At 43.6% G+C, this 25,151-nt stretch overlaps 1 protein-coding gene across 2 annotated transcripts in view; it reads left to right on the forward strand.

Annotated features, from left to right (window-relative positions):
* The window catches only part of ALDH1L1 (aldehyde dehydrogenase 1 family member L1), a 109,334-nt gene that overhangs the window by 26,552 nt on the left and 57,631 nt on the right, over positions 1-25,151 (forward strand). For both annotated transcript variants that reach the window (XM_045849630.1, XM_045849631.1), the window contains exons 3-9: positions 1,788-2,022; positions 2,869-3,034; positions 5,290-5,391; positions 6,220-6,309; positions 7,176-7,313; positions 9,639-9,764; positions 13,366-13,457. In XM_045849630.1, coding sequence (XP_045705586.1) covers positions 1,788-2,022; positions 2,869-3,034; positions 5,290-5,391; positions 6,220-6,309; positions 7,176-7,313; positions 9,639-9,764; positions 13,366-13,457 — 949 coding nt within the window. The remainder of the gene's footprint in view (positions 1-1,787; positions 2,023-2,868; positions 3,035-5,289; positions 5,392-6,219; positions 6,310-7,175; positions 7,314-9,638; positions 9,765-13,365; positions 13,458-25,151) is intronic.

Below are 25,151 nucleotides of genomic sequence, written 5' to 3' on the forward strand. Positions count from 1 at the left end.
GGCTGTGGGTGTCCCTTGGTCAGAGGCAGCCACACATGGTCCACCCTGATTCTGCTCTAGTGCCAACTGGCTGCCTGGATTTTCTGGAACAAGTGGAGACCTCCTCACCTAATTGTGGGGTGGGGTTTGCATCTTAGGCAAGGGCCATGGAAAATCTCCACCTTGCTCCTAGGGCCCCATTGTCTGACTGCTCCAGGTTTTCTGACCCTAGTACCCAGGCTCTGAAAGAAATGCCAGGCAGGAGTAACTGTGTTCTGACCACTTGGAGGTCCTGATACATAGAGTACTGACTCTAATCTGGGAGTTTCTGTTCAGAGGGGTGGAATGGAGTCTGAGAATTTGCATTTCTAACAAGTTCTCCAGTGATGCTAATGCCCTTGGCCCTATAAGGAGCACAATTTGTGAATCTCTGGCTAAGCTGGGGACCTCTGCAGCACAGCAAGATGCAGGGGTCCTCAGCTCAGATTCACAAGCTCTCCATGGACACTTACGGATCCTTCTCAGGTCTGACAGATATAGAATGTAAGGGCCAGGCTTAGGAAAGGGGCCTTATGTAGCTGACTAAGCACAAGATTATAATTCATAAGGAAGAGTTGAGCCTCCCAGGACAGCAGTGCAGGCTGACCCTGGATTCAACTCCAGCACCACCCTGATGTCAACCAGGCCTTGTTCCTAGATCTGACTCCACTATGACCCTTAACATAGCCTGAATTCAGCTCGCAGACACTAAGTGACCACTGACACCAGCCCCTGAGCCTGGACCCAGACTGAGCCTGGCTGGGGCTGCTGCTTGACCCTACCTGAGATGTCCTACAGAAATATTCTTTTGGTCACAGTGGGAACAGCTTTTACAAGGACAATCTTCTCACACTGATCAAAGGCACAGAGGCAGAGGGGGATAGAAGGTGGGTCAGGTCTAGTCAGGGGCCAGACATCAGGAGTACTAACAGAATCAAGTACAGTGAAGTATCCGATAGATGATACAAAAGAGAACTTGAAGATACTAGGATAATGACTGCAGAAGGTAGCTGCCACCTCTAAGGCTGGGAAAAATCAAGGGAAGAAGCTCTAACTTCTAAAACTTGGAATTGTGGTCTGTAATTCAGACCTGTGTGGAGAGACTGCTAGCCATGGGTGCTGATAACAGGTCAAGAGGAGGTGCATGAAGGCTAGGACTTGGACTTTGGACTGCAGGCACTGGCGGCAGGAGGGAGTTGTGTGCACTGAGGCTAGTTCTGCAGATATTGGGAAGACTGCAAAGTGACTCAGCTGCTTCTTTGGGGTGAAGAAGTGAGGCTGGGGTGATGCTCACAGGACAAGAGCTCACAGAAAGGAGTGAGCCCTTCCTTCTCTCTTATTCTTTCCCCCTCTGACACCCATATTGGCAGTGCTTTTGCAGTTTGCAGGGGTCCCAAACCCCACTGCAGAAAGAGGAAAAGGATGGAGATCAGTAACTTGGTGATGGGCATGGTAAAGGTGTTGGGAGTGGCATGAGGTCAAAAGGTCAGCCATAGGGGCTTAGGCAGGAGTCTGGGAGAAGGAGGAGCTCAGTTGTCATGTCTTAGTTGTCAACAGAAGTCAGTCCAGACAGAAACCTCACTCTTGGCTAATGCTGTCCCCTCTGTGCTGCTGGTTTGAGACTGACGGGGCATTGAAGAAGGATGAAATTGGACAGGACTGGGAGAAGATGCATGATTCACTTTGCTGGGAAGGCAGAGGTGGTCATGTGTGGGTGGGTGTGAAAAGGGGCCAATTTCTCATTCACTCATTCACTCACTATCCCACAGGCCTGGAGGCTGAGAAGGATGGAGTGCCAGTGTTTAAGTTCTCCCGCTGGAGGGCGGGAGGACAGGCTATTTCTGACGTGGTGGCAAAATACCAGGCTTTGGGTGCTGAGCTCAATGTCCTGCCCTTCTGCACCCAGTTCATCCCCATGGAGGTCATCAATGCCCCCCGCCATGGCTCCATTATCTACCACCCGAGTCTGCTCCCCCGGCATCGAGGGGCCTCGGCCATCAACTGGTAAGATGGCAAAAACATCACCCTCTGCTTGAATCATCATCTTCCCTTATCCTGGAGCTTTTCTCTGTGGCTGCCGATCAGGCATTATGCAGGTGCCTGTCCTGTCTTGCCATGCTAGATGGCATCCATATACCAGATTGCTGAAATGTTACCAGTTAGAAAGAATGCTCAAGAGAACTAGAGGTTGGCATTGCTAAGCACTCTGTATTCTTACAGTAAACTGCAAAGTGGACAGGGGTCTCAGAAACAGCTGTGAAGGGGTTTGCTGGTGGCCTCACCCAGGAGGCTACCAGGACCAACCCAGGTGATATGCCTAGTGGCCTGCTCTAAAATCCACCCACTTCCATATTCTCACTAGCACCCACTTGGAAAGAGATAAAGGTGGATGATGAGAAGTACTAAGAAGATAATAAATGGGTGATGTGTTGAGTGGGTGGGGCAGTTTGGATGAGTAGTCAGGGCAGGGAGACATTTGAGTTGGGAAAAGAGAGTGGGTTTGCAGTTAAACTGGTCTGATTGAAATTCACACACCAAGATCTCCAGCCATGTGTCTTCACTTCTCTGGACTTCAATTTCCTTGTCTGTAAAGGGGGCATGCCATGCCTTTTACATGAGTTGGGAAGATTAAGTTAGAGGTATATTGAGTTTTTACTGCAATGCCTGGCACATGGTTGGTGTCAATAAATACTGTTTTTTTCTCCTTTCCACTCTTGCCAGAGCAGGCATCAATCCTCCTAGGGCTTGAGGGAAACAAGGATGTGTGCTGGAGAATGGCAGGGACCATCCCCAACGCATCTTCTGTTGTTTTTTCTGCTAGACTCAGGGTTTCATTCTACTTTTCCCTAGGACCCTCATTCATGGAGATAAAAAAGGGGGTTTTACCATCTTCTGGGCAGATGATGGCCTGGATACTGGGGACATTCTGCTCCAGAAAGAGTGTGAGATCCTCCCAGACGACACTGTGAGCACTTTGTATAACCGTTTCCTCTTCCCTGAAGGCATCAAAGGGATGGTAAGTGCTGGGAGGTGGCATTGCCACATGTACCTGCATGGCCTATTTGTCCTGGAGACCCTCTCTAGGCCCAGCCTGTTGTTGAAGCTGGCCAGGAATCGGTTCCCCAATTCCAGGACTCTGGAAGGAGAGAACTCTCATTTCAGGGTTTTAAAGAGGCAGAATTAGGACATATAAGATACTGTGTTAGGCAGGACTCTTGCTTACAACTGACAGAACCCAGCCCAAAAAGCTTTAGCCAAAAGGGAACATTTTGACTCATTTAACAGAGAAGACTAAAGGCAGGGATGGTATCAAGCATGGCTGAATCCAGAGGCTTAAGCCATGTCACTAGGATTCTGTTTCTCTTTTTTTCTTCCTGATTCTTCTTTTCTGTTTGGTTAGCTTCATTCTCGGGTTGCCTGCTCTCAAATGGGAGGAAAGGTAGTCACTGGTAGGTCAAGGCATACACCTCTGGGTTCCAGGGGAAAAGAAATCCCTATTGTCTTAGAATTCATAAATAAAAAATCAGAGAAGACTGTGATTGGCTGATTTGGGAGTCATGTGACCACCCTGAGCCAATCACTAACCGGGATGATGGAATATTCTGGCAAACCTCACATGCTTCCTGCCCTGGCCTGTTGGGGAAGGAAGGCTCCTCCAGGTGTATTTTATAGACCAAGTTTTACCATGAGAGAGGCTTCTGTTACCAGAGGAAGGCACAAGAATAACTGAAAATCAGAGACACTTGTGCTTGGCACGACAGTCACACCCCGTGGGACCTGACTCCAAAGGTGTTGGAGTTGTGCAAGGCCACTGGTGGTCCAGCAGGAGGAGGGCAGCTAGTGATGGCCAAAGGCAGACACATTTCTGCTTCTCACCCATTCCAGAAGCAGGCAGGAGGCCTCCAGGAGGAGATCATTTGTTATTTGGCAGTAACAATAATCATAACAATGAGGTAAAAGTGCTCACTGCTAACCAGATGTCAGCTGTTCATTTCCCTCAGCCAGTCTGGTCTGCTGCCACCTTTTTTTTTAGGTGTGTTCATTGCCTCTTTGTATTCTTTCCCATGCAAATTAAACTTGCTGGAGATTTGATATGACAGAGAAACACATTACCTTGCATATCTCCCAGTAAACAATTAAAAATATCCTTTAAGGCTGTGCTATCTAATAGTCACCTGAGGCTATTAAATTAAAATGAATTCTAATTAAAAATGGATTTTCTCAGTTTCACGAGCTACAAGTCAAGTCCCTAAGAACTACACCTGGCTGATGGCCACTGTATTGGACAGTACAGATGTAGAATGTATTCATCACCACAGAACATTATACTAGGCGGTACTGTTTTAGGTATTTCTCATACTCCCATCATTTTTAGTCTCTCTGTCCCTGGGGCCTCTTCTCCCAGCCCCTTCCTCACCATAAGCCCACCTTCCTTGCTTCCCCTCCCCTCTGCCCTGATTCCTTGTCCCACAATCTTTTTCTTTCCTTAAACAGAGAAACTACTCCCAGCTTAATCTCAGACCTCCAAATATGCCAGGAGGCTCACATTTCATTTTTCTTACCAGGCAGGGAAGGTTTTAGATAAAAAACATGGAAAGTTTTTTAATTTCACTGTCTTTGGTTGTATTTTGCTTGCTTGTTCATTTTGTTGATTAAGTTCCTGTTAAAGGTGAGATCATATGGTATTTGCCTTTCACTCCCTGGCTTATTTCACTTAGCATAATGCTCTCCAGATCCATCCATGCTGTTGCAAAGGATAGGAGCTCTTTTCTTTTTGCTGCATAGAATTCCATTGAAATTGAGAACAGGCTGATAGTGACCAAAGGGGAGAGGGGAGGGGACTATAGGGGGAAAGGGTGAAGAGTTTACAGGACAGTTATAAAGGACACATGGACAATAACAAGGAGGGGTGGAAACAGGGGAGCAAGGTTTAGGTGGTGGTGAAGGATGGAGGGAAAAGGCAGAAAACTGTACTTGAACAACAATAAAAAATGTTCAAGAAAACATGGAAATTTGTGTGTGTGTGTGTGTGTTCTATATAATCTTCTAAAACCTTGTGTAGTAGAGAGGGTGGGGTTTTGTGCCCCATGTACAGATTGGAATTGGATTAGGATTAGCACTATCTCTTCATACAGGAGATATTTCTTAGGTGGTTGTGTGCCAGGTATGTATGATTAGTATGGGGCAGGGTCCAGACTCTGTGAACCCAGGGGATGGGTGTATGGGGAAGGTCCTAATGCTGGGGATACCAACTGATCTGGGCCTCCCCAGGTGCAGGCTGTGAGGATGATTGCTGAGGGCAAAGCCCCCAGACTCCCTCAGCCTGAGGAAGGAGCCACCTACGAGGGCATTCAGAAAAAGGAAACAGCCAAGGTGAGTGCCAGGGCTCTGCCCACCCTGAAACCTATCTGTGCTTGGGCTGGAGTGTGGAGGGTATCTTGGGGAGGCTGAGGTTCTGGCTGAGCAACTAGGCTGTAATTGTTTAAGGCCAGAAGAGAGGGCTTCCCAGCCTGGGGAAGAATAAGCAAAGCTGTGGATGGGGGAAGGCAAGTGGCACCCAGACAGGCAAGGAACAGTGTTGTTTCTGTTTTTTTCCTGTTTCTCTATAGGAGATCGTTGCACAGGCAATGTTCCCAGAAAGAACTGTGTGTGTGTGTGTGTGTGTGTGTGTGTGTGTGTGTGTGTGTGTAAAATCAGCTGTGGTGCCAGAAGTCTCTAAGATGAGGGAGGAGAGGTAATTCGGTTCCTCAAAGCTGTCACAAGTAGAGTCTTGAGTGCTTATGGGCTGTATCTCTGCTCAAGGCTTGGGAGGTGATTTGTGGGGATCTGTGTGAGTCCTGTAGGCTGGGAGAAGCACTTGGCAGAGCACTATGGGATGGGCCTGCACTTTGTGCTGGAACTCTGCATAAGGCCTTGTCCATCTTAACAATGGAACATTATCTTCCCCAAACCATCCGTTTGCATTCACTCAACCTATGAAAGTCTTGAGAGTCAGAGAGTACTCAGAGCATGGGTACAAAGGAGAGACCCACCCAGTTCAGGGACTCAGACTAGTGTCTAAGAAGCCAGACTTTCCCACTTTCTTTCCCAGGCTTTACTTGCTGTCAGGGGTTATCAGGGTTGAAAGGGAAGGCAGGGGTGTTACCCAGATGGTCAAGGAGTAGAGACAGACTGGTTAAGCAGACATATCCTGCCCCACAGATCAACTGGGAGCAGCCAGCAGAGGCCATTCATAATTGGATCCGTGGGAACGACAAGGTGCCAGGTGCCTGGACAGAGGCTGGTGGGCAGGTGCGTTCATGTGAGGCTGGGACTGAGCTAGATCCACTGCTATGCCCCATTGGCTGCAAGACTGGTTGGTAAATAGCCACTGCTCTGAGCTCCAATCACATCCAAGTTCCCACAGCCACTTCAGCCCCTCCCCTAGGACTATGAGACCTACCCATCATCTGGTGGCTAAAGGGTAAAGGGACAGCACAGCTCAAGGCCTCCCAGCCCTGCATCAAGTCTGGGCTGAGCTGCATTGCTTGTAAAATATTTTGACTCTCACCCCTGGGCTCTTGGAGACCCCAGGTCCACCTCTGACTTCTGCTTGGCTCCAGGGGGCAGGAAAGCATGCTCAGGCCAGGGGCTGGGCACAAGGCAAGCAGGTGTTGCTTACAGGCTCTCTGAGGCATCAGGGTCTGGCAAGACTGTGAGCAGGGACTTTGTAGTCCATGGAAAGTCCCTTCACAAAGTCCCAGACTGTCCAAACCCCTCATCAGTGACCAATTGCCGAGACTGTGTCCGGGAGTCCCTGACACAGTCCCTGCTGCCTTTGCCATTATGAGACCCTTTGCAAAGTGACCAGTGCTTGGTGGCATAACTAGGGCAGGTGTCCTCACTTTGTGGTGCCTTGAGCAGATTTTTGCCCAATCTGTCTACCTGAGATCTGAGGCTGGGGGGGCAACACAAAGGGTATTAGGGGCACACAGGGCTTAAGGGCTCCAGAGGCCTCCAAGTCTTCTCCAGGCCTTGCTTGTGCCTCTGGAGGCAGAGTCCTAGGCCCACATTGCACTGCCCTCTGCTCCACTATCCATAGCCCTGCCTAGGCTTCCAGTGGTGGGGACCTCTTCTCATTCACCACCTTCTGGTTTTTCTGTCCTGTTTCCAAACAGAAGGTGACGTTTTTCAACTCAACGCTGAACACTGCAGGCCTGGTGCCAGAGGGAGAAGCTTTGCCCATCCCAGAAGCCCGTCGACCAGGGGTGGTCACCAAAGGGGGATTGGTCCTCTTTGGGAATGATAACAAAATGGTAACAGTGCTCTTGTGGGTCACATATCCCTACTATAGTCTCAAGGACACACAGACTGCTGTCCAGGATTTCTGGCACTGCAGTCAGACTCCAGCTGCTCTGGAGAAAACAGAAGATAAGATGGCAGTCTCTAGGTGTCCACACTCACCCCTGACCACTGAGTCCCTCCACTTCCCTGTTCCAGGGAGAAAAACTTCTTGTTCTTTTGGACCAAATGTCCCAGCCAGAGCTGAGTGTCCTGTGAGGGTGTCAGAATCAGGAGAAAATGCTCTCCAAGGAGCCCTGAACTTAGGGCCTTGTATTAGTCCTACAGAGTGTCCCAGTGTCACTAGGTGTGGTAATTGAACTTCTATGCCTCAGTTTAATTCTCTTTAAAGGTCCATGGAATCATGACAGGTACTAACATGCTCTGATTCATATTGGCAGACTCTGCAACTCAGAAACAGCTAATATTTATGGAGCACTTTCTGTGTGCAGGCCACAGTTTTTAAAAATTGATGTATATTCAATTCTCTCGACAACTCAATGAAATATATATTGATATTCTACCCATTTTACAGAAGCAGTAACTAAAACACAGAGATTTTAAAAAACCTACCCAAAGTCACCCAACCTAGTTTTTGGGAGATCAGGGATTCAAACTCTAAAATTCTGACTTTGAGACCCACCAATTGGCCACAGTACTCTACTATTAATGCTCACTGCTTGCAGTGGTTGGACAGATTGGGATCTTAAGATACCAGGGGGCAAGGAAGAAAGAAGATAGGCAGGGGACTGAAAACTTTAGGGAATTTCAACAACCCTTAAAGCTAAGGGATGTTGAACCCTAAGCTTCATTGGTGTATAGGCCAGGTGGACTGTGGCACTGCTTTGCTTGGGATTTGTGTGAGCTCACTGTGGGTGCCCACCCTGCCATGCTCTGCCCTTGGAGACCCTGAGGCTGCCATCAGTGTCTGTGATTTACGGTAGTTGGGTGTTTTAGATATTCATGATTGATAAATGCAGTTGGAAGACTAGGCCTATCTTGGATCAGGTTCCCTAGAAGCAGCTCCTCAGATGGGAGATCCTGTGTATGTGATTTATAGAGGGGGACTGCTCTTGAAAAATCATGTACCACTTAGGGAGCAGGCTAGGAGAGAGGATTCTAGCCTTAATTAGGGCAGGCTCACCCTAGCTGGTGTAGTCAGTGGATTGAGTGTGGGCCTGCGAACCGAAAGAGTCACCGATTTAATTCCCAGTCAGGGCACATTCCTGCATTGTGGTCCAGGTCCCCAGTTTGGGGCACAGGAGAGGCAACTACACATTGATGTGTCTCTTCCTCTCTCCTTCTCTTCCCCTATCTCTAAAAATAAATAAATAAAATATTTTAAAATTTTTTCTTAAAAAAAATTAGGGCAGGCTCTTCAGTGTTACTTGTATCTGCAGATTATGTCCTGGTATTTTCACATTACTCAGCCCTTGGTTTTTGCTGCCTTAAAATAGGGTGAGGAACAATGAGGCATAGCCCCTGGGCTTTTGGGCACAGCTGTGCTTATCAGCCAACATAGGGGATAAGTGTTCAGAAGTAGGTCACTAATAGCCTACCATTACAGTAGCTGGAGGATTGGGGCCCCAGCCCAGCTGGGCCCTGTTGTGGGGGAGGGGCACTGACTCCATCCTCTGTGATATCCAAGAGAATAGCAAAACAAAGAAGGCAGCCTTGGAGACCCTTGATTCAACCATCTTTTGGGAATTCCCAGCTGGGCTCACAGAAAGCTCCAGAACATTTAAAAAAAACAGCAGGCTGGGATCAGGCAGGGAACCTGGCACCAGTTCTATTAGGTCATGTATAGATCATGCTATTCTTATAGATCTCTTATCAAACAGAGATGTCCAGTTCTATTCACGAGTACATCTACTCCTCTTGTTACCATGGGGTGTTTGGGAGCTAGGCTGTTGGTACATAATTCTTTTTTCAGTTAGCTTTCAAATTAGTGCTTGATTTATTTGTCTAATGAGTGGGCATCAATTTAATAGATATAATAAAGTCATTACATATAAAAAGAAAGCCAGAGCACAGTGAGGTTGGTGATAGGGAAAAGTGAGCATGAGCTCTGCAGTTTCCTCTGTGTCCCTAAAACTACAGCCTCCCCACTCTGAACTGTTTTCTTCATCCTTTATCTGAGACTCCTCATCCTTTATCTGAGACTCCTCATCCTTTATCTGAGACTCCCTATGCCTTTATTGCTGTGATGGTTGGAGATGAAGCACAGTGCTCTCTGTAGAATTGCTCCCTTCCCTGCCATAAAGGCAACCACAGGCACTGTAAAATCCTTTCTTGTGCAGCTGCTGGTGAAGAACATCCAGTTGGAAGATGGTAAGATGATCCCAGCCTCACACTTCTTCAGGGAAGAAGACAATACTGCCCTTAAGCTGACAAAGGCAGAGCTGGTCACCATGGAGGCTGTGCGGGTAAGAGGTCACTTCAGGGCTACTGTATGGCTGTGCACTGCTCATGGGTTTTGTGAATCACATTCCCTGGAGTCAAGCTATGCACACTCTTTGTGGATGTATGTGCTGGCCCTAGGCACAATGTTTGTTCTATCCTGTTTTGGGCTTTCTATGTCCTCTTGCCCCTTCTTCCTCTAGCACTGGGACCCTGACTCTTCTATGGACTCATTGTCAACAGTGGACAAGTTAAATAGAAGCTAGCTGAAAGAGTCAGATGCCAAGACCAAGGACCTATTAATATGTGCACTGGAACCTTCCAGAAAGGCTTCCCTAGAGAGAGTACTCTGTGATGTGATCAGCCTAGGTGTCAATAGTCAGGCAGACTCAGACTCTATTCCAGCTCTGTCATGATACTAGGCAGTGTTTCTATCTCTGAGAATCAGTCTCTTCCACCTGAGTCCAGTAGATGGTCACTTCCCAGAGTAGTTTCTCACCTTTCTGATGCCCCCACCCATCACCCTCACCTTGGGAGTCATGATATTGGTAATAGTTAGCCTTATTTAAGACATTGGTTGAATTTTCAGACATTCACTCATTAAATTATATATTCAACTACTTATTTAAGAAATATGGCCCAGGCTGGTGTAGTTCAGTGGATTGAGCATGGGTCTGTGAACCAAAGGGTCACTGGTTCAATTTCCAGTCATGGCACATGTCTGGGTTGCAGGCCAGGTCCCCAGTAGGGGTGCATGAAAGACAACCACACATTGATGTTTCCCTCCCTCTTCCTCCCACCCTTCTCTTCTCTCTAAAAATGAATAAATAAAATCTTAAAAAAATATGGATTTAACTCCTACCAAATGCCAGGTGCTAAGCTAGACACTAGGAATGTGACAATAAGCACTGTCCCTACTGTCATGAAGTGTCCTTTCTCATGGGAAACAGAGCCAATGAACAGTCAAGCAAATGAAAAGAATAGTTTTAGACTGGGATAAGTGCTACAAGTGAAATAATAAGGTAGGAACAATGCCCTTGGAGGTCACAGACAACTTTAGAAGGAATAATGAGGGAAGCCTTCCCTGGGTGGGAGGAGGTGAGGTCTTGAGTGGAGACCTAAGTGGACAGAGAATACCTGGGAGAGGACCTTGAAGACAGAAGGAACATCAAGTATGAGGCCCTAAGAGAGGAGGGCCCTCCCTATGTTAGGGAGCCACAGGAAGGCAAGGCAACTGGAGCCCAGGGAGGTGGGCTGTGATGGGAAGAGGCAAGCCAATCAGCAGGCCACAATGGTGAGTGTGGATGTTGACAAGTGCAGATAGCAGGATCCAGCAAGGGAGGGACACAGGAACATCAGGAACATGCTCAGTTGAAAGCTGAATATTTGAATGTCTGTTTTAAAAAAAAAAGGAAAGAAAGAAAAGCCTGTTCATTCAAAAAATATTCTTGGAGCAATTGTTCTGGCCCTGGCCCTACACTTGTCCTGGAGTTACAGGGCCAGCTGATAAACTGCCTTCTGGAGCTTATAGTTGAGTGTTACTCAGACTGGGGTGAGATTGTATGTAGAGCTAGGCCTGAGTCAGAAGCTGCTACAACTGACTCCATCTGTGAAATGGAAAGAATAAAACCTGCCTCAGTGGATGCTGTGCAAAGTAGAGGAGAGAATACATATGAAAAGGGTCAATTTAGTAGTACTAATTAGAATCTCAAAAAATGTTGGTAATGAGCCTAACAGTCATTAAGAGAAGCAGATACTTCTAGAGTGTGTATGTGTGTAGAGTTCCAAACACTTCAGGAATACAACTCTATGAAATTGGTGCTTTTATTACCTTCATTTCCCAGCTGAGGAATCTAGATTGAGGCAGAGTCATGGCTAATAGGAGAGTGCTCAGGCTGGATTCCTCACCTCCACTGCTACCCATATGGCCTCTTGGTTATTAGCATTGCTGTCATTGTGCCTATTGGTCAGAGCTGGGCTGGGCCCTTTCAGGATGTGTGGTCTGGAGGTGAACTGGGTGAAGGGGAGATGGCCAAGGAGGAGAGGCCAGTGTGGGGACAGTTGCAGCCCTACAGTATTGGTGGAGAGGGTCTGATCTGGTGGCCATAGCAGGGTTCAACCCATGTTCTTCATTCAGCAGAGTTCACTAGGCATCCATCATGGACTGAGACAGGCCATGGGCAACCAAGCCCAGCCTCACACCCTCCTGAGCTGAAGCTGTGCATGTGGCACAAATGCCATGTGTTCTGAGCTCTGTACTCTAAGACCTCTACCTGCCTCATGCAAGCGATACTCCCACGGTGTTATCAGCCCCTCACAGATAAGGAAGTAGAGGCACTAACATGCTGCCTGCATCCAGGATCAAGCCAAGATCTAAAGGAGGCTCTGTGGCTTTGAGGTGCACTGCCTTTCAGAGGTTCCACATGCATCCAAAAAGGGCTGGTACATCTAGCAGGCACCAAGCAGTGGTATGCTCACATACCAGTGGGTGACTGGTGGCCCCAGGGCACATGAGTCTGAGGAAGGTAGCTGCTACCAACAGAGCCATCAGGGAAGGTTTCAGGGAAGACGTGATGCAGAAGTTGTCTCTGAAGGATGCCTATGATTTAAATGTGAGCTGGGGGTTCAGGGAAAGCTGTTGCCAGGGAACAAGGGCCCAGATGGAGATATGGAGGGCAGGCAGCAGTTGTGTAGGGACAGGGAATGACTCAGTGACTCATTGTCACTGCTGATGGTCACACTGAGGGTGGGAAGGGTGAATCCAGGACACCTTTCCAAGGAGGAAAGAGGGGAGCCAAGAAGAGATTGGGCTAGGGGTTATGGGGTCTGGTCCTAATTGGGCCTGTTTACTCTCTATCAATGACCAGTCATGGCCTGGAGCTCAGAGGGAGTATGAGACCTCTCCTGGTTCTTGTCCTGAGAGATCTTGTCCTGGCTGGGAGCCTGGTGAGGAAACAGTCATTTCATCCTGACCTGCCAGACAGTTCTCTTGGTAGACTGGGTGGATGCTGTACTCTCCATGCTCACCCACAAGGCTGGTTGGTGGGCACTGCTGCTCTCCACAGGTCCAGAGACAGAGGCACAGAGCCAACTATCCTCTCAGTAAGGACAAGATCCAGGCCTCCTGAGCCCATCGATGTGCCTTGTTTTTACCCTCAAAACTACGCCCATTTTGCTCTCTCTTCTATACTGCAGCAGCCCCATACCTTGTCATGCTGAGGATATCAAAATCTAGACAACAGTACCAAGGTGAGGACAGAGTAAGGAGGGAGTGCAGCTCAGAAAGAGCTGGACCCTGCCTTTGTTGTCCCCAGCCATGCCTCAGCTCATCATGTCCATCCTGCTGCCACCGCTGGACTGCCATGGGGGTCCCAGTCCATGGGGTCAAGGTGAGGTGGGAATGAGAGCAACAGCAGTTGAGTGGTCTGGCTTATGACAGCTTTTCCTTCTCCAGGGAGTAGTCAGTCCAGGACCTTCAGGTTCCTCAAAGCAACTGTACCTTGGAGTGGACCAAGAGCCAAGCTGGATACCAGGCCATCCATGTACATATCAGGGGCTACTCTCACCCAGCTGACACCTGCTCCCAGCTCCCCTAGGAGCTGTCTTCTCACTCTGCCTCTTTTTCAGACTGTCTGGAAACGGATTCTCCCCAACATCCTCGAAGTGGAAGACTCGACTGATTTTTTCAAGTCAGGGGCTGCATCTGTGGATGTTGTAAGGTAAGGCCAGGAGTGAAGGGGTCCTATCCCAGGTGTCTGAGGTGGTGTCACCCATCAGCCCAAAACTTAACAGCAGGAAACCACCACCATTTGTTATGCTCATGATTATGCAAGTCAGTAATTAAGAAAGGGCCCATGAGTGCAGGCCTGGCAAGCCACCGTGAATGGACTACAGGTCAGTGGATTGTCAGGAGCTGGGACAGCTAAGTAGGTATGTACTACTGCTAGCTGACTTCTCACCATCATGCCTGGTACCTGGGCAGGGAAGGCTAGCAGCTGCTTTGTGGGCACCCTTGACCAGGCACTTGCATGTGGCAACTTGGACACTTGGGCTCTGTAGCTGCTCACAGTGCTGAGAATGAGAATGTCAGCCAACAAGGCAGGTGCAGTAGTGCCATTCATCACCCAGCCTGGAAAATCTCATCACATCACCTCCACTGGCTTGATTGGTCTCAGCAGTCGCAAGCCTATCCAGGTTCATGGGAAGGGGTATGGAGCTAAGGCCCACCCCTCCAAGGGAAGAGGATCTACTAATATGTGGCTCTGCTTTAAAATTGCCAGTGAAGGTCAAGGCATACAGAGGGAGAGGGGTTCAGGCAGGTAGGGCCAAAGCAGATGAATCCAACCTTACAAGTCTCTGCATCAGGTATATATTGGAGGTGAAGGAATTATAAATGTAGTATTTAAAAAACTGAGGTATACCTTTATATACAGTGAAATGCATAAAACTTAAGACAACAGTTTGGTAAGCTTTGGTTTAACTTGTGAACCCACACAAGCTATACTATATTTAATATACAGATTATATTACATATTTCATATATAACACAAGTTATATTTTAATCAAGATAGACACCAGCCTCAGCCCAGGAGGTTCCCCCCTACTCCTTACTAGTCAGTGGCCCCATGGCCCATGGACAATCTATCACCATAGATTAGTTTAACATTTCTTCAACTTCCTATGAATTTTCCTGCTTGCCATTTAACAATGCATAGAGAAGGGTGTGGAATGTATTAGAACATCTTTGCTTATAATCAATAGTAACTTAATTCAGGCTGGTGTAAGCAAAAAAGCCAAAAAACAAAAGTTAAGAAATATACAATAGCTTTCTTTAGGCATAGCTGAGTATTCTAATGGCTCAAATTATGTCATTAAACTTGTCACCATCTTTATTTGGGGGCAAGATTTTTTCCCCATAGTGATAAGCACAGTAGCTCTGGTCAAATTTCTTGTTTTTTCAACTTTCCCATTGAAGAGGGAGGTTGCTTCCTCAGCAGTTTCCACATAAATCCCTGACTTGAATTTAGTGGCTGTGGCAGAGTCGTGAGCCAGTCACATGCCATAGGGAGGCATGCTCTAATTGGCCTAAGCTTGGACATGTGCCTACATCTGGAGCCAAGGGTTGAGTTGACTACATTCAATCCACATCTCTGAAAAGAGGGCAGATGGTTGTTCCCTTGGAAAATATCAATGTTCTGAGGAGCAGGAGAACTGGGTGCTAAGAAGGCAGAAACAAAGATGTCTGCCAAAAGTGTGGAGAGAGTTCTTGTACTTCAGTTGGGCTCACTTAAGTGTCTGCAGTCAACTGTAAGCTGGGTGCCCTAGGTAGACCCCTTCAGCAGGATAGCCCAGGCTTGTTCCAGCAGTGGTAGTTAGGTGGTAATAGGGTCCTAGAAGAAGGAGCAGAATGAACACATCACCTCCATGCATTCTGTTGGCCAGAGGAAGTCAAATGGCCAGCCCAGCTTCAAATGGTGGTGAAATGGACTTCACCTTGTGATGGCAGTCCCAGGTTTGCAACATATGTAAAAGGGCTGAATTGGGCCTGTGTACTTAGAAATCTTGGGCACCACGAGTCCTTTGCATTCTGACTTATTCGTATGATGTAAAGTGTACAAAATATGTTTTGTTAAAAAATAATGCTAAGTAAAAGAGGTTCTGATACCTGGGAGAATGATGTTCAGAGGCTAAGCCAGGCTTTCCTAGTGCTTCTGAGCTGAGGTTGATGGAGAATGCAAAAAAAACCCCACAACTAATTCTTTTTTTGTTTGTTTGTTTTCTAAATAGTTAAGAGCATATATCCTTTTGTTTTTATTATGTTAAAAATATAATATGATCTACCCTCTTAAGCTTTTAAGTTTACCTTACAGTATTGTTAACTATAAGAACAATGGTGTATAGTAGATCTCTAAAACTTTTTCATGTTTTATGACTGATACTTTATATCCATTGAACAGCAACTCTCCATTTTACCCTTCTCCCAGCCCTTGGCAACCATCCTTCTACTTTCTACTTTAGATGCCTTATATAAGTGGAATCATGCAATATTTATCCTCCTGTGACTGGCTTATTTCACTTAGTGTGATATTCTCTAGGTTTACCATGTTGTGGCATATAACAGGATTTTCTTCTTTTTAAAGTTTGAATAATATTCCATGGTATGTGTGCACTACGTTTTCTTTGTTTGTTTATCTGTTGATGAATATTAAGGTTGTTTTCATCTTTTGGCTATAGTGAACAATGAACAAGGGTATGAAGATATATATTTGAGATCCTGATTTCAAATCTTTGGAATAAATATCCAGAATTGAGATTGCTGGATCAGTGTGGTTCTGTTTTTAATGTTTTGTGCAACCTTTGTATTCTTTTCCATGGTGACTCTACCATTCTTCATTGTTACCAATAGTACACAAGGGTTTCAATTTCCCCACATCCTTGCCAGCACTTGATTTTTTCTGTTTCTTCTTTCTTTGCTTTGTTTAACAATGGCGATGCTAACAAATGTGAGGTGATATCGCATTGTAGGTTTAACTTGCATTTCCCTGAGAATGAGTGATGTTGCACATCTTTTCATATACCTGTTGGCCATTTGTATGTCTTCTTCAGAGAAATATCTGTTCAAATCTTTTGCTCATTTAAAAAATTGGGTTATTTGTGGGATTTTTCTGTTAAGTTATAGGAATTCCTTATATTTTGGATATTAACCTCTTAACAGATACATGGTTTGCAAATATTTTATCACATTCTGAAGCTGCCTTCTTACTATGTTGATTGTTTCCCTTGCAGTACATAAACTGTTTATATTCATGTTGTCCCACTTGCATTTTGTTGCCTGTGATTTTTGTGTCACATTCAAGAAATCATTGCCAACACCAATGTCATAAAGCTTTTCCTTTATGTTTTCTTCTGGGAGTTTTAAAATTTTAGGTATTACATTTAAGTCTTTAATTTATTTTGAGTTGATGTTTGTCCAACAAAGATGTAATGGCCACCATAATGAGAAAGTAACTTTGTACTGAAAGATGAAGCAGGCCACTACATAGAATATAACAGAATTTATTGTAGGGTAATTTACTTAATGGGAAGATAGGGTTAGAGCAAAAGAGACAACCCAGCAACTCTGTACAGATTAGTCTTCACTAACAGACCCCTGTTACTGTAATTATTCAATAGGATAACTCAGGTGCTAATGACTGATAGGACAAAGGGACAAAGAACACAGTGGCACCAGGGGCCATACCTCCCAGTGATCTTGTGATAGATGATTGTAATCTGTACTATTACTGGTTTCATCTTTATCTTGGTTGTCATGCCATTCTAGTTGTTAATAACAAAAATTTATATGGCTACATTTTAAGAAACAGACAATCATCAACTGGCATTGATATGCTTACTAAGGACAGTGAAGTTGGTCAAAAGTCACAGTATAAAAAGACACTAAAATGGAGATGGTTTTGTTCATATCTACATCTAGATAATGTTTGCATATAGTTTAAGATAAAGGTATAATTTTAATCTTTTGCATATGGATATTGTATTTCCAATATCATTTATTGAAGAGACTGTCTTGTATATTCTTGATACTGTCATGAAGATTAGTTGATTTATTTCTGGGCTCTCTATTCTGTTCTGTTGTTATATATGTGTTTTTTAAAATATTGTATTTATTTATTTTTAGAGAGAGGGTAGGGGAGGGAGAAAGAGAGGGACACATCAGTGTGTAGTTGCCTCTCAAGCTCCCCCCTGCTGGAGAACTGATCCACAACCCAGGCATATGCCCAGACTGGGAATTGAACCAGGGACCTTTTGGTTCACAGGTTGACACTCAATCCACTGAGAGCCACACCAGCCAGGGCCCTTAACAAAAGATTTTATTTATTTATTTTTAGAGAGAGGGGAAAGGAGGGAGAAAGAGAAGGAGAGAAATCAAATTTTTGAGTGAAAAATAAGGATGCACATTATATATGGGTAGTACTAATTCCGTATCTATATAAATGTTTTTGATTCTTTTATTTTTGCTTATGTGTTAAAAGTGTAACTCTAGAAAGCAATAATGATATCCATTTGCAAAATAATACCCTGGAATGTGATAATCAGTTTTCTTGAATGTACAATGAACTTGCAGTGAAAGCAATTTTGGCCAATGATTCAATGAAATGTAATGAAGAGTGACATACTGTTATTCACAGAGTAAGATAGATGATGATGATTATCCACTTGATAACATAGGTGATGCCAGTTGTTACCCACTTGTTAAGATAGGTGATGCCAACTTTATTACCACAGAGTAAATGGTGTGACATTTCCTCGTACACTTTAGGCAGGAGAAATTATTGGAAAATCCCTTGGAAAGTATTGAAATGGTTTTTGTACACTGCAAGTTTTAATCTAAAAGCTATTAAATATGCTAAAAAGCATGGCAACAGAACTGCTGAGAGAAACTTCAGACCTCCTCCCACAGGGAGTGTCATCAGATTGTGGGGCAACAGGAAGAAAAGCTTCTTCAGATGCCAGGACAGAAGAAGGCAATGGGAGAGAAACCTCCAAAGAGACTAGAGGTGGAGCAGGAGGTGGTTTCTAGAGCAGCGTCAAACTGGGATTTCTGTTCCAACCAAGGTGATACAAGAATGTAAAAGGATTGCATAAGAAAATAGCATTGATGATTTCTCAAGGACATCAAAATGGTGCTTTAACTTTATGAAGAGAGAAGGCTTGAGCATGAGGACACAAATGAAACTTGCCCCAAAGCTTCCAGCAGCTTATGAGAATCAAGGTTTGGAATTTCATTCTTATGTTATCAATCTTCAAAAGACTTACAATTTTAAGCTGTCCCAAATCACCAATATGGACAAGGTCCCACTTACATTTGATGTGCCATCCAACAGAACTGTGGACATCAAAGGAGCAAAGACCATGGCTATTAAAACTAGTGGTCATGAGAAAACATATTTCACATTGTTCTAGCCTGTTGTGCAGATGGGACAAAACTGCCACTTATGATCGTCTCTAAAAGAAAAACATTTCCAAAGGAAAAGATTCCAAGTGGAGTTACTGTCCACGTGCGTGAAAAAGGATGGATGGATGAATGAATAAGGCATGAAAATCTGGTTTAACAAAGTCTGGTCACAAAAGCCTGCAGGATTACTTAAAAAAAACCCAGCTTTGCTTGTTTTTGATCACTTCAAAGCCCATGTTACACAAAGTGCAAAAGCATTCTCAACAGGCTTGAAAACCCAACTTGCTATGGTACCTGGTGGGCTAATCAGCCAAGTGCAACCTCTTGATTTGTCAGTAAACAAGCCATTTAAAGCTCTAATGAAGAAAGAGTGGATGTTGTGGATTCAGTCAGCTGGTAATGATTTAACACCTACAGGCAGGATCAAGAAAGTATCCATCACACAGGTTTGTAATTGGATCCTAAGATCCTGGAACGGTGTCAAGAAGGAAGTGGTTGTGAAATCGTTTAAAAAATGTGGTATCAGCAATGCTATGGATGGAAATGAGGATGGTGAAATTTACCAGGATGAGAAAAGTGACTCTTCAGAAGACACTGGTAATGCAGATATTGAAGAGGGTGATACTTCTTTTTTTTTAAAGATTTTATTTATTTATTTTTAGAGAGGGAAGGGAAGGAGATAGAGAGATAGAGAGAGAGAAACATCAATGTGCAGTTGCTGGGGGTTATGGCCTGCAACCCAGGCATGTACCCTGGCTGGGAATCGAACCTGCGACACTGGTTCCCAGCCCGCGCTCAATCCACTGAGCTACACCAGCCAGGGAGAAGGTGATACTTCTGATGTTGACAGTGATGAAGAGTTCTTGGCCTTCTGTGATGCATACATATCATAAATTTGTTACCAGTACATAAAATTTCTTGTACCTTGTATCTGTTCTTGTGTTTTGTAATTATTTGTAACATAAAATTTCCTGTACCATAATGTTTAAAACATGCTAAAATTCCTTAATAATACAAAAAAGTATCTAAATAAGTAAAAATTGAATTAATAAAAATAAGTAAAAATTGAATTAATTAAAATGAAAGATTTTTTCCCTGAAAGTTTGGGCCAAAGATGTGGGTGCACATTATACACAGCAAATACAGTATGTGATTTTTGTCACTCATTCTATTACAGTGGTGCATCATTTATCAATATACATATATTGAACCATTGCATCACAGGGATGAATCCTACTTGGCCGTGGTACATGATCCTTTTAATGTGCTGTTGAATTTGGTTTGCCAGCATTTTTAAAAATAATTTTTGCTTCTATATTCATCATGTACATTGGCCTATAGTTTTCTTTTCTTGTAATATCCTTATTTGACTTAAGTGTTAAGGTAATGCTGACCTCATAAAATGAGTTTGGGAGTGTTCCCTCCTTTTCAATTTTTTTGGAAGCATTTGAGAAGAATTGGCACTAATTCTTTTTTAAATATTTGGTAAATTCATTAGTAAAACCATCTGGTCATGAGTTTTTTTGTGTTGGAAAGTTTTTTATTACTGATTTAATCTATTAACTTATTTGGTTGTACAGATTTTCTATTTCTCAGTGTATCAGTTTTTTAATTAAATATTGTATTGTTCTATTACGGTTGTCCCAATTTTTTATCCCCTTTCCCACCTCCACCCATTGCAACCCTGCTCCCACAGTCAGTACTCACACTGTTGTCTATGTCTATGGGTCTTTCACACATGTTCTTTGATTATTTGCTTCTCCTTCTTTCCAGCATTATTCCCCTTCACCCTCCATTCTGGTCACTATCAGTATGTTCCATATTTCCACACCTGTGGTTTTATTTTGTTCATTAGTGTGTGTTGTTCATTAGATTCCTCTTATAGGTGAGGTCATATGGTATCTCTCTTAAACCGACTGGCTTGTATCAATTACTATAATATTCTCCAGTTTCATCCACGCTTTTGCAAAAGTTAGGAGTTCCTTCTTTCTTTCTGCTGTGTAGAAAGAAACAGAATTTACACCATGGAATCATGGTGTAAATGTACCACAGTTTTTTGATCCACTCATTTACTGATGGACATTTAGGCTGTTCCCAGCACTAGGCTACTGTAAATAATGCTGCTATAAACATATGGGTGCACAGGTTCTTTTGAATTCATGTTTCAGGATTCTGAGGGTCTAATCCCAGCAGTGGAGTCACTGGGTCAAAGCAGAGTTCCATTTTTAGTTGTTTGAGGAAGTTTCACAGAGCTTTCCACAGTGGCTGCACCAGTCTGCATTCCCACCAACAGTGCACTAGGGTTACCTTTTCTCCACATCCTCAGCAGCACTTGTTTGTTTTGCTAATGATGGTCATTCTGACCATTGTGAGGTAGTATCTTACTGTGGTTTTAATTCACATCTCTCTGATGGCTAGTGATATTGAGAACCTTTTCATATTTCTATGGGCTCTCTGTCTGTCCTCCAAGCAGTAGTGTTTTTTCAGGTCCTTTGCCCATTTTTTAATTGGATTGTTTGTCTTCCTGGTGTGAAGTTGTGTGAGTTCTTTATATATTCTGGAGATCAAATCCTTGTCTGATGTATTATGGCACATATATTTTCCCATGTGGTGGATCCCTATTCACTTTGATGATGGTTTCTTTAGCCATAAAGAAGCTTTTTAATTTGGTGTAGTTTTATGTTTTTCCCTTATTTCCCTTACCCTAGGATATATACTGATGAAAATATTGCTGCATAGGATATCAGAAATTTTAATGCCTGTTCTCCTCTTGGACTTTTATGGTGTTGTTGTGGGGCAGCATGACAGAAACCTTTCCTCTTACCTGTATCACACCTGGGGGCCTTACTGAGAGATGCCCCTGTCTCTGGGGGGATGAAAGTGCTAATTTATGTCCTCTTAGGTATGCCATCCATGACCATGGCTTGTAGCCTCTGTTCAGAGCAAGTCCTGAATCATCAGGCCCCTGTTCTGGGCACCAGATGTATGGTGGCTCCAGCCACAGGACACCCCATGGCCGCCACAGATGAGAATAAGTCTACTAAGACATGATCTGCTTGGGGAGGAAAGGTGGCCGATCTCTCAAAGGAGAAGGGACAGGAGCCTTTTCCTCAATGGGATTTTATGGGATTCATATGCATAGGAATACAGGGCATATATGTAAATCTCATCAATCATTGTCAGACAGTAATGATCAAACAATAGATAACATTCAAAGAACTATGAGGGCTTATTTTAAGTCAGGGCCAGATAGCTAAAGGGCCATAAAACTTTGGGGAAACAAACTCATTTCATGCTTGGACCCTTATTTAAATTGAGGGCATTAGCAAAGCAGGTTTCACAGGATTTTATGCATTCTTTCTTAGGCCTGATCACCCCTCGGAATCTGCTCTTTCCAGCACAGGGCTGCACCCACCTCTAGCATTGTTTCAGGCTTAAGTCGGACAGGGGAAGTAAGGCAGCCAGGAGATGAGGAGACTTCTAGCAGACAGAATGAGAGCTCAGACTATGTCAAAGCCATGCGGCGAGGGTTCATCACCCCCTTTTTCTGTAGCCCCCCTAGTCCTTCCTTGAGGATGCCCTCATGACCCTGCCTGTCTTAGGTTGTCCCTCCCTTGAGGAATCTTACCCATCATTGGCTAACCGGTTATACACTGGGGGCCAGGCAGGGTGGAGTAAAGTGGGTAGAGGTGGTGCTTCTGCCAGCGGGATAAGCTTTGTCTCTTTAGTGGCTTAGGGTCGGAATCTGAAGTGGGCAAGAAAGCTTGGATATCTTAGCTCACTCTCACTCAGCCTTAACCATGAGGAGTTATAACTTCTGAAACTAGGCAGTGAGGTTCTCAACATGTTGTGAATTATATTTTATACATCTTGAGTTCATTCTAGTGTATGGTGTAGGTCTGTGGTCTAGTTTAATTTTTTTTCGTGTGCCTGTCCCAATCTCCCAACACCATTTATTGAACAGGACAGTTTTGCTTCATTGTTTGCTCCTGCCCCCTTTGTCAAATATTAATTGACCATAGAGACATGGGTTTATTTCTGGGCTCTCTATTCTGTTCCATTGATCTATGTGTCTGTTCTTATGCCAATACCAGACTGTTTTGATTATCATGGCCTTGTAGTATAGTGTGATGTCAGGAATTGTCATCCCTCCTACTTTCTTCTTCTTTCTCAAGATTGCTGAGGCTATTTTGGGTCTTTTCTGGTTCCATATAAAGTTTTGAAATGTTTGTTCTAGATCTGTGAAATATGCCATTGATATTTTAATAGGGATTGCATTGAATCTATAGATTACTTTGGGTAGTATGGGCATTTTGATGAATTAATTCTTTCAATCCATGAACACAGTATAAGCTTCCATTTATTTGTATCTCTCCTTAATTTATTCCTTCAATGTTCTGTAGTGTTCCAAACACAGGTTTTTTACTTCCTTGGCTAGGTTTGTTCCTGGGTATTTTATTTTTCTTGTTGCTATATAAAATGGGATTTTTTTCCTGGTTTCTCTTTCTGATATTGCATTGCTGGTGTACAAAAATGCCATTGATTTCTCCATGTTGGCTTTGTATCTCACTGTATTGCCAAATTCACTTATTAGGTCAAGTAGAGTGGTGGAGACTAGGTCAAGTTTTTGGTGGAGACTAGGGTTTTCTATGTACACTATCATGTCATCTGTGAATAATGACAGTTTTACTTTCTCTTTTCCAATTTGGGTGCCTTCTATTTATTTTTCTTATCTGATCACAGTGGCTAGGACTTCCAGTACTATGTTGAATAAAAGTGGAGAATGCAGACATGCTTCTTTTGTTCCTGACCTTAAGGGGAGAGCTTTTAGTAGTTTTCTCTTGACTATAATGTTGTCTATAGGTTTCTCATATATGGCCCTTACAATGTTGAGAAATTCTCCCTCTATGCCCACACTACTGAGTGTTTTAATCATAGATGGGTATTGTACTTTACCAAATAAATTTTCAGCATCTATTGATATGATCATGTAATTTTTGTCTTTTATATTGTTTATGTGGTATATTATGTTTATCAATTTGCAAATATTGTACTGTCTTTGCATCCCTGGGATGAATCCCACTTGATCATGTTGTATGATCTTTTTAATGTGTTGCTGGATCTGGTTTGCCAGTATATTGGTGAGGATTTTAGCATATACGTTCATCAACAATATTGGCCTGTAGTATTCTTTCTTTGTTGTGTCTTTATCTGGTTTTGGAATTAGGTTGATACTGACCTCATAAAAAAAGTTTTGGAGTCTTCCCTCTTCTTGGACTTTTTGGAATAGTTTGAGCAGGATGGGGGTTAGCTCTTCCCTAAATGTTTTTAAAAATTCTCCTGTGTAGCTGTCCACTCCAGAGCTTTTGTGTGCTGGAAATATTTTGTTTACCCTTTCAATTTCACTAGTTGTTATCAGTCTATTCAAGCTTTCTGCTTCTTCTCAATTCAGTTTTGGAATATTTAATGTTTCTAGAAATTTGTCCATTTCACCCAGATTGTCCAGTTTCTTGGCATATAGTTTGTTCATAGTAATTTCTTACAATCCTTTGTATTTTTGTGGTATCTTTTGTAACTTCTCTTTGACTTCTGATTTTATTTATTAGGGCGCTCTAATAACTTTTTTCTTGATGAGTCTGGTTATAAGCTTGTCAGTTTTTTGTATCTTTCAAAGAATCACCTTCTAGATTTATTGATCCTTTGAATTGTTATTTTGGTCTTTATGTCATTTCATTCTCCTCTAATCTTGATTATTACCTTCTTTCTTCTTGCTGTTGGCTTTGTTTCTCTGTGTTACTCTAGCTCTTCTAGATGTAGGCTTAGAGTGTTTATTTGAGATTTTCTTATCTTTTGGGGTTTGACCTGTATTGCTTTGAACTTCACTCACAGGGTGCTTTCACTGTCCCATAGATTTTGGGCTATTACATGTTCATTTTCATTTGTTTCCAGAAACTTGATTTCTTCTTTTATCTCATTGTTAAACTATTCATTATTTCATAGCATGTTATTCAGTCTCCATGTCTTTGAATGTTTTTCACTTTTTTCCTTAAGATTGGTTTCTAATTTCAGTCCATTGTGATCTGAGAAGATGCTTGATATGATTTCAATTTTCCTGAATTTGTTGAGGCTTGTTTTGTGTCCTATTGTGTGGTCTGTCTTTGAAAATATTCCATGTGCATTTTAGAACAAATGTATATTTTGCTTCTTTGGGGTGGAAGGTTCTTAATCTATCAATGAAGTCCATTTAATCTAGAGTGTTGCTCAATGCCACAATATTGTTCTTGATTTTTTGCTTGGAAGATCTGTACATTGTTGTCAATGCTAAAATCTCCTATGATTTGTGTGTTGCTGTCTACATTTTTCTTGAAGTCCTCCATGATTTTCTTTGAATATTTAGGTGCTCCTATGTTGGGTGCATATATGTTTGCAAAGGTTATATATTCTTGATAGATAACTC

This window comes from Phyllostomus hastatus, unplaced genomic scaffold, assembly GCF_019186645.2.
Source record: "Phyllostomus hastatus isolate PE091 unplaced genomic scaffold, TTU_PhHast_1.1 phas_contig_80, whole genome shotgun sequence".
In the NCBI taxonomy this organism is placed as follows: domain Eukaryota; kingdom Metazoa; phylum Chordata; class Mammalia; order Chiroptera; family Phyllostomidae; genus Phyllostomus; species Phyllostomus hastatus.